At 46.0% G+C, this 10,175-nt stretch overlaps 1 protein-coding gene across 1 annotated transcript in view; it reads right to left on the bottom strand.

Annotated features, from left to right (window-relative positions):
- Window positions 1-10,175, bottom strand: part of card14 (caspase recruitment domain family, member 14) — a 53,209-nt gene that overhangs the window by 29,081 nt on the left and 13,953 nt on the right. The window contains exons 9-11 of the mRNA XM_077524262.1: window positions 2,314-2,414; window positions 1,854-1,912; window positions 135-198 (exon numbers count right to left, since the gene is read on the bottom strand). Of these exons, the coding sequence (XP_077380388.1) occupies window positions 135-198; window positions 1,854-1,912; window positions 2,314-2,414 (224 nt within the window). The remainder of the gene's footprint in view (window positions 1-134; window positions 199-1,853; window positions 1,913-2,313; window positions 2,415-10,175) is intronic.

The following is a 10,175-nucleotide window of genomic DNA, read 5'->3' as shown; positions in this document are numbered from 1 at the left end:
TCAGTCACCCTAACCAACAGTGGATAAACACTTTTTTTTTTTTTTTTTTGGGCCTTTACTCCACTGCTGAAAAAAAATCCTAGAGGAAACACTGTATCATCGTTATAGCATTGTTGGATGTAGGATTGCCTCACCTGTATACGTTTTTGGTCCCACCAGTAGCATGTTGTCTTAATGGGGGTTTGTCTTCACTCAACACTAAACAGAAGAGATGACATAATTGATTGACATGAATGATTTGGTAAGGCTGTTCCCCTCTGAAAAAAAATAATAAAAAAAAAATGCCCAAAACAACACGTCACTTAAAGCCTTTCTTGGTTATTGTAGAAGGAAAACATTGAAAACCCATGACGATAAATAGAGTACATTTCAAAACTATGGGGCATATTCACTAAAGGTTTGCGTCGGCTTTGCACGGCGCTAACCGGTAAAAGTGGAGCAATCCGGGAGCGCCTAATTCACTAAACAAGCGCGGATGGGGAAATCCGTCGCCAAACAGATTGCACCCCGGTGCACCGGTGTTATTTGCGTGGATGTAAATTAGGTAATTTGCATACATTTGGCGTAAAATATGCCCACCCCAATGCAAATGAGACTGAAATACAGCGTCTAATTCACTAATGCCAGCGCAAATAGCCACACGGAGGTTGCGTGACGCAAATAACGTTTATGGAAAGCATGTATTAACCTGACACAACCTCGATCCCGGAATCATGACAGCATTGCATGGTGTGGAGACGCATGGTGCACGTCCCTCTCTGGCTGATCACGCAGAGAGGAGAGAGGGGGGGGGGATTTTCTATGTTGGTTTAGGACACAACGAAACCCGGGCTGATCAGCAATGGCAGGGAGGTTTTTAACGATCATTCTTACGTGCCAGATGCGTACTGTACACCCACGCCAACCTCTGAAAATATATTTTTTTAAAACGATCGCACCAATAGTTTGTACTTTATGAATGAATTAAGTCATTGTCGTCCTCTCTGCTCTGTACAGCTTAATGGCACTATAAACGTTTACTCTCAGTCCAACCTCGCTTTCTGATTATGTCATCTTTCTCGCAACTGTTACTATAACAACCACATTCTTGGCGCAAATCCATTGCCATGTGTGGTAAATCAGGTGTAAATTTCCTCCAAGCTGTCAGTTTTGTGGGCGTGTTTGCGCCGGTATATGATTAGAGCAATATCCTTAGTGAATAGGTGGGTAACTGGGCGCAGACGCGGGTGCAGTTGTGGTGCAATATTTAGCGCTATTACCGGACGCGGCGCATTCTTAGTGAATATACCCCTTATGTTGTTTGTCCTCATTAGGATGACGAATAACTGGAGCTTAGCCCCACTTGGCAAGGTACACCCTCGACTGGTTGCCAGGCAATTGCAGGGCACATATAGAAAAGCTGTTCATAATTCACACCTATGGCCAATTTTGAGTTTTCAAATAATCTACCATGCATGTCTTTGAAATGTGGGAGGAAGATGGCGTACCCAGAGAAAACCCGTGCAAGCACAGTGATGACAAGCAAACTGTCACCTTGATTCCCTCAATTTGAGACAGACGTGAGGCACTAATACTCCTTATTTCATGTTTATATAGCGTCCACTGATACATGACACACAAATTAAACAGTTGGGTGAATCTTCAATCTCTCATTTCTAGCTATGCTTTAATTATTAGTTAAATATTTTTTTTGTATTCAAATTAAAAGACCACAGCCCAAGCAAAACGTTCAAGTTTAAAATATTAAAAACCTTTATTTAAATATATATAAACCTTTTATTGAAAACCAAACAAGATTGAGATCTTCTACACAAAAACATATTTACTAAGGAAAGTATATGTGCAAAACACACCCCTGGGAAGGATTTCAAAGTCATCCAATGAAGAGTCATCAGTCTCCACTGTTTCCAGGCTACAAAACAAGATAACATCTGTATCAGATTCTTTCTTCTGTCAACACATACACAGCAAGCATTTACCAGTATGCACATATGCGCACATACGCAATCGAAAACAATGATGTTCAACTTCACACAATAGAGCTCACTTTTAGCAAACATGTGCATGCTGAGGCTGAGGTAATTGCAGCAACTCTGGCAGGTTTGACAGACCAGGATGATCACATTGTTTAGAGAGTGAAGTCAGTTATTTTCCCACAACGTCACTGACTGGCTGCTTTGACATTATACACAAGCATGCTGAAGTCATGCCCCCTTTCGGTGTCTGTAAAACTTTGTCAAGGGCTATTGAGCTAATAGTTTACTTTCAAATAACAGAAACTCTGTAAAATATTACTCACAGAACTACACTCACCTGCTGTTTTCATAAAGAGTTCCCTCTCTTTTGCGGAGAGACTGCGGACTGGGAGGCTCTACATTTCTGGATCGGACGCTACTTGCCAACGGATCTTCAACCTTCAAGATAAATGTTGATATATGTTCAGTCAAATTGAAATCAATATTTTAAAACCTGGTGTACACACACATATAAATATATATACAGAGAGGGAGAGAGAGAGAGAGCGCGCGAGAGCGACTGATTGAGGCAGTAGTGTCAGTCAGATACATTTAGGGCTGCCTGAGAATCGATTGGAACTGAGACTAACATTCCAATTCTAACATAAACGTTCGCATTTTTATTTTATTCTTTTTATGGTGCCCGTCAGCCTCATCCGCCGACCGAAAGAACTACTTGATAAGACCAACAAAGAATTGCGCATACGACCGCATCATGTTTTCGCGTAGGATCACTGCGCTTTACCTTTGTTAAAGCGTGACCTCAGTGCGATAGTTAGAATAAGATTATATTGTGCAAAGGATGTGGCATGATGTGTCGAAGTTAACGGAGTGCTGTGTCGCTCCAGCCTCAGCCTGCAGTGTGCTGAACTTCAGAGTAATAATAAAATACACTGTCAACATGCATCAAACAACTCAAATGCAAATAACCAGCTAACATTAGCATGTATGTTTACTATTTTCGAAACTGAGCGTCTGTGTTCATCTGCAGTAATTATACTCGTGAGAATTTTTGTTTTCATGAGGTTTTCGAAAATAAAGCTCTACTAAAGAGTAAAAAATTGTATAATTCATACATTCATTTCATAAATTTGATGCTAACACTGTACTAGATAAAAACAACCCTTTGAAAAATTCAAATTAGTGAAGTTAAAAAAAATAAATAAAAAAAATCTCCATTTACATCGGGGGTGTCCAAACTTTGAAGGGACAGCTTTGACATGATTTAACATTAAACCAATTCATCAGAGTGTGGGTAAAGATATGTGAAGCAAGAATACATTAATTTTAATACAGTATGTATCATAGAGTTGGGGGGTAGGAACAGCTAGGTAATAAAGTACCCTACTTTGGGCACCACAAATAGAATTGAAATTGCAAATAGTCCGGAACCTGAAGTGTTGAAATTCAAACAATGGTCACGGTCATTTTGGCAGTGACTCCTACATTTCCAGTAAATACTGTGACATATAATACTACTTTGACTCAGTGGATCAAAATACTGTAGTAGACTTGGTTCAGCAATTGAAACCTTCCACCAGCTATCTTGACTCAATACCATCTGGCTTTTTCAAAACCATTGTGAAATCTGTTCAGATCGATTTACAACAAATAATTAATTGCTCACTTCAATCAGGTGAGCTTCCTAAATCTCTGAAAGTAGCCGCCGTCAAGCCCATTCTAAAAAAGAGAACACTGGATGTCTCCCTGCTAGCAAATTATAGACCAATCGCAAACCTTCCCTTCGTAACTAAAATAGTTGAAAAAGTGTTTTTTAATCAACTCAGCAATTTCTTGAGCATAAACGGACTTTTGGATAAATTCCAGTCAGGTTTCTGACCTCATCACAGTACAGAAACAGCTCTGATTCGAGTACTGAACGATATAAGATTGAGCACTGATGCAGGGAAGGTATCGGTGCTCGTCTTGTTGGACCTCAGTACAGCATTTGACACGATTGATCATAATATACTGTTAGACAGGCTGGAAACTTGGGTGGGATTAAATGGAACAGTCCTTAAATGGTTCAGGTCCTATTTGGAGGAAAGGAGTTACTTTGTGACTATTGGAAATTTTGAATCTGATCGAAAGGCCATGACATGTGGGGTTCCTCAAGGGTCAGTCCTTGGACCCCTGTTGTTCAGTCTGTATATGTTACCCTTGGGTCAAATGCTTCAGAACGCCGATGTTGACTATCATAGTTATGCATGTGGCAAAGTGGCTTAGTTAGTGGGGGACAACGCCACCTGGGGACTTGCACCCCAGGAGTCTAAAACAAGCTTCACAAATAAAAGGCACGCAGTTTAAACATCCACAGGACAAGATGTGATTCCAAAATATCATGAGTTTATTAACAAATTAAAAGCTTAAAAAAACAACAACCACCTGACAACAAAAGAAAGTGGTCTGGGACTGCTAAAAACACCACAGGACTGGGGGACTTACCACGACAGCGGTACCAAAAAAAAGGGGGAACTCCAAACACTACACAGCACCCGTGACACAGCAAACCAAATAAGTGGGAAAATCGGGACCACCACCAGGGGGACCGCTGCCGCAAAACACAAATTAAAAGAAGCAAACAACCCACACCACTTCACCCAAAGTCATCTGGCAGAACAAAAATAAAAACATAAAATACCCATAGTGTTAAAAGAAACACCAAAAAACTTAATATAAAACAAAGAATCCAAACAGTTAAAAATATTCAATAAATGGAAGGGCTCCGCGGCGGCAACACTTCGCCTGGGTCAGTCCCAACAGTTCAGCCAACCCAGGTCACCGCCCAAACAGGAGGGGAAGTTGTCAGGAAGGTAACGGTGTTTAAAAGCCAATTTTAAGATGATAAAAAGCCAAGACAACAGTATGACCCGGATTCGTGCCACACTGGAAGACAAATTACTCAATTACAAATTAATTAGAAATAAAAAGGTCTTCACAACTAGCACAAAAAGGAATTCATATTCCTTACCGGAGCGCACAATGGCAAGGTCACAGCGTGGGGAGGAGATACCCAGTGCGGCTCCACAATTAATGGCTGGACAACAGGGTAAAAGCAATTAAAGCTTGTTCCCCTGCCCTGCCCTTGCACAAGGTGGACAGCCAACGCCCTACCTGCAGGAAGCAGCGCGCACCCACCCGGACACCAGGGAACAGTCACGCTCCAACATATACCACGTTGCTGTAACCAAGCAGTACGAGAGTAAGTTTCTAAAATCATGAATGGGCCAAGTCGATAAAAGCACGCATACCTTCACTTGGGTCCGACACCACCCGCACACAGACCACGTCAACGCACGCGTCACGTCTGTCAACTCCGTAAAGGAGGAAAAGGAAGTGGAAGAAGGACAGACTGGCGCTGCGCTGACCTATTTATAGGCACCTCCTTAATTAGAGGCACTCTGCCCCCTTGTGGTAAGGGGCATCTCTATTCTGCCACATCTACCCCCAGGTTTTGAATCGTCGCCCCGACGATGGACACTAACACCAAGGTCTAAAAACAGCCATCTGAACATTGGACACAGGATATGCTTGCTGTGTATGGTGTTCATGCTGGCCTGCAGGCAACAGAAGATTGTGCACATTAGAGTGGTGGCCAGCGTTTGAACGAAGGGTCCGACGCAATTCCTGCTGGCTAGTGCATGGTTGTTCTGCTGTAGACAAGGGTGGACCTACTGGTTTCATGCCAGCTAAAGGTGGACTGGATCTAGCCTGACCCACCAAAGGTGTTGCAACAGGACAACTCCTCGGCCCTGCAGAGCCAGAGGGTAAAGATGTTTCAGGTACCAAAAGCCACAAATCATCACCAAGGGAATCACTCTCCCCACGTCTTTGGCCACATGGCGAGAGGGGCCTTGGATCAGGTCCCTGATTTTCAGGCCTGAGGACAGCTTTCACCATGTCTCGATGGACTGTACGCACCCGATGCAAATCTTGCACTGGCGCTACAGTGTACATTGCTCCTTGATCTGTTGGGGCTTTTAGGACCTGATGGACAACAGGACTCCACACATCCTGAATTTTGTGACGACCCCTAACACTGATCTCTCAAATATGCCAATTGACCTACACGCAACGGTGCATCACCAACATGTTGGTCATGGTGCACCTTCCTACGGGCAGCAGCGGCAAATAATCTCTTTAGCACCTTCAAAAGCTACATGAAGTCTAGCTTGATGCTCGACAACCCAATCCTGTACTTCCCCACGTACAGGGTTCTGAACTCGCCCTAGAAGGAAATCTATAGGGAGACGAGTCTCTCTGCCAAACATCAGTTAAAAGGGTGACTCTCCTGTACTCTGATGTGGTGTGGTATTATAAGCAAATAATACCTGGGGTAGACAAGAGACCCAATCCCGTTTTCTGGAAAATGGCAGAGCATGTGGAAGGTTGTGAAGTGTTCTGTTAAAGTGCTCACACTGCCCATTGCCTGCTGGATGATAAGGGGTTGTGCGGGACTTGGCAACCTCGTATAAACAGCAGAGCTGATGAAGCAAAGCACTTTCAAAGCTCCTACCCTGGTCCGAGTGGAGTCGACTTGGAACGCCAAACTTGTAAAACCACTCCGTCAAAAGAACATGGGCTACGGTAGAAGCCCTTTGATCCCGGGTAGGAACAGCAATTGAGTATTTACTGAAAACAGTCATAACAAGGACATTTTCAAAACTACCACGGGACGGTTCCAACAGGGTAAAATCAAAAGCCAAAATCTCATTTGGCTCGGAAGCGAACAAATCACCCATAAAGCTGTGTGGCACTGACCCAGAGTCTTTAGCGACCTGACAGCGGTCACACTGTTGAACCCATTGCTTGATGTCTGAGGCCATTCCTGGCCAGTAACAACGCTGTCTCACCAGGTCAGTGGTTCGATCAATGCCCTTATGGCCATGGTCCTGATGCAGACAAGTCATTGTCTCCTGCTTAAGGACTGCAGGTAAAACCAGCTGGAGCAGTTGACGACCATCATCAGGCTGGAAAAGTTCCCGATACAGCACCCCCTCTTTCCACCAAACGGTCCCACTGGCGCACCAGTGCCATCACTGCCTTGGAAACCTGAAGTCTCTCCACTGCTGTTGGTTGAGCCTGCCTCCGCCAGAACACCAAAAACTCATTTATGAGAGAGTCAGCCTCCTGCAGGGTTTGAATATCTGCTGACGAAGAAGATGGACAAGCAGATATTACCCCCCCCCCCCCCCGCCCCCCCCGCCCGAGTTGCCACCAGCCTCTCACCTGGGCACACCGCATGCTGGACGCCACTAGGGACGGCAGTGCCTGGCACAACACTTTCCACCCAACCAGAGCTGGACAAGTATTTGCCTCGACAAGGCATCAGCATTATGATTGCTGCAACCTGTTCGGTACTTGATATCAAAATCAAATGCCACCAGCTGCGCAGCCCAGCGATGTTCGGTCTGGCAGTCTGCAAATAGCTCAGCGGGTTGTTATCTGTGAAGACCAGGCACTTGTGCCCCAACAGATATTTCCGAAACTTTTCAGTCATAGCCCATTTCAGCGCCAGGAATTCCAATTTCATGGAGCTGTAATTATCCATATTGCACTCAGTAGGTCTAAGGCCACGACTTACATATGCCACCAGCTGAACTCCCCTGCCAGTTTCTTGTGAAAGCACTGCCCCGAGACCGCTGTGACTAGCGTCAACCTCCAGAATAAAAGGGCGAGAAAAATCAGCATAGGTCAACACTGGTGCCGAAACCAACCTTGCTTTCAAGGCCTCGAAACTGGCCTCACACTGTGCTGTCTAAGCAGCACCCAGGGCCTGTTCTGAAACTCTCCCGGTCTTTTCTTGTAAGCTCAGTCACTAATTTATGCAAAGGGGCAGCCAATTGCGCAAAGCCCTGAACAAAGCGCCGATAATAGCTTGCAAATCCTAAGAATGAGCGTAGCTCCGAGACATGACTTGGTTGTCTCCACTTGGAAACTGCATCAATCTTGTCAGGATCAGTAGAAACTCCTTCGCTTGAAATGACATGGCCCAAATACTTCACTTCTTTCTGGAAGAAGTTACACTTCTCCAACTTAGCTTTCAGGCCTTCCTTTTGAAGCCGACCAAGCACCAGTTCCATCCGCTGTAGATGTTGTGCAACTGAGGAGAAGACCACAATATCATCAAGGTACAGTAAGAGTGACTGTCCTTGCTGATCTCCAAACATCCTTTGCATCAACCACTGGAACGTACTTGGGGCATTACACAGCCCAAAGGGCATCCGATTGAACTCAAAAAGTCCGAAAGGGGTACAGAAGGCAGTCTTGTGTTGATCCGGTTCAGAAACTGGCACCTGGTTGTACCCGCTTGCGAGGTCAATCGTTGAAAACCAATGAGCTCCACAAAGCGCATCCAAGCTTTCCTCAATGCGTGGCAGTGGGAAAGCATCCTTGCGGGTTTTGCTGTTAAGGAGGCGGTAATCAACACACAAGCGCAGGCTTCCGTCCTTCTTCCGGACAAAGACAATAGGTGAGGCGTAAGGACTACTACTTTCCTTAATGACTTGAGCCCCCAACAGCTGGTTGATGTGGGCCTTCTCGTCCTCATATTCTGAGGGAGGAATGCGACGGTATCTTTGTCTAACTGGAACGTCATCAAGGAGTGGAATATTGTGGGAAATGAGATTAGTACAGCCCAAATCTCCATCATGAACTGCAAAGACAGAGCTATACTTTTGCAACACTGATCTCACTTCAACCTGCTCCTCTCCCGTCAGCATTGACAGATCCACTTGAGGGGCCTCTTTAGGTGCTGAAATGGTGGATTCTTGCAATGAGACTGTAGCCGTGAAAGGCTGCACTTCGCTTACCCCCGTAGGTAGGCTAACAACCTGAGCCCCTCTGAGAACACCGAGAAGTCCGTGGGTACAGAAGTATATCCATGGTTGCCACGTTTACCACTGGAACCTGAATCATACCCCGGACAACCTGAACCAAACATGGAGATTCCAGCAACCCAGCTGGCAAGCCGGAATCAGAGGGCTCAAAGAGCACAGTCTGGTTCTCAAAATGTGAGGAGCAGGTACTAGCCACCATTTTCATGAAGCCAGCAGGGATACGAATAGCTCGTTTACCTTGCACCCTAACTGAACCGGTAGGGTCTTCCTGAGCCTGTACAGCAACCTGGTGGCACTTCTGAAGGGCCTCAACGATTTGATCAGGGGCCAACAACACAGAGGGTGACTCAAACAAAGACCGACCATATCTCCCAAAAAGATGTCGATAGCAGCGTCGGATCACATTCCTCCCCAGGACTCCCGGGGGTGAGGAGGCCGCTCCAGGTGGGTCCTTGACTACCAAGACACCACAACGTGGTATTACCTTCTCACAAAGAGTCACATCAAGCTCCAAATAGCCAACATATGGGATGGCTAGGCCGTTAGCTGCACGCAGCTGTAGCCAGTGACAAGACCGCAAGCGATCATAACCCCATGGGGCAAAATGCAGCTGGAAAAAGCTCTCAGTTATAGTGGATACCATGGACCCAGTATCCACCAAGCACAACACTGAGACAACACCCATAAGAACATCAACACTTGGACAAGACGACATTAGGCTAGTCGGTTTGCAGTCTATGGAGCCTGGAGATTCCCCTACTGAGCTTTGGCTCAACAACTCAGCAGGCGTCAGTTTTCCGACTGCTGAGCAGGCAAAGGTCTAGGAGGAAGATAGCTAAACCTGCGACAGAATGAGCACGGGCACGAAAGGGGACGCGCTCGCCATCACACTGGCGGGCAAAGTGTCCAGGTTGTTGACACCTACGGCAAATCACATTGTTTTGTGACACCCGACTCAGAGTTTGGGGAGCCTGCAAGGCGGCAACCGAGCGTGTTAGCTCATCCAGCTGCCCTTGTTGGCGCTTCAAAAGGTCCATCAGCTCCGTAAGACTGGGCCCATGGGGAGCAGCAACAGGGGCTGGAACGGAACTGCCCTGAACACGAAACTGAAGACCGTGACCAGATGGAAGAGAGTAGCTACGCCCCCGAGAACCTCCCGGACGTCCCTCCCTCTCCCACCTTATGGCCTCACTTCGCACCTCCAACAAGGAAGCTGCAGGCTGACGCCGGACCATTTGCTTCAGCTCACGACGCAGGGAACTGTCAAGCACATGCTCTACAAACTGGTCACGAAGCAAAACATCAGCATTTGGCATCCCAT

Source organism: Festucalex cinctus, chromosome 6 (assembly GCF_051991245.1).
Source record: "Festucalex cinctus isolate MCC-2025b chromosome 6, RoL_Fcin_1.0, whole genome shotgun sequence".
Lineage (NCBI taxonomy): Eukaryota > Metazoa > Chordata > Actinopteri > Syngnathiformes > Syngnathidae > Festucalex > Festucalex cinctus.
Note: the sequence above shows the minus strand (reverse complement) of the source record. Positions and strands in the feature narration are given on the sequence as shown.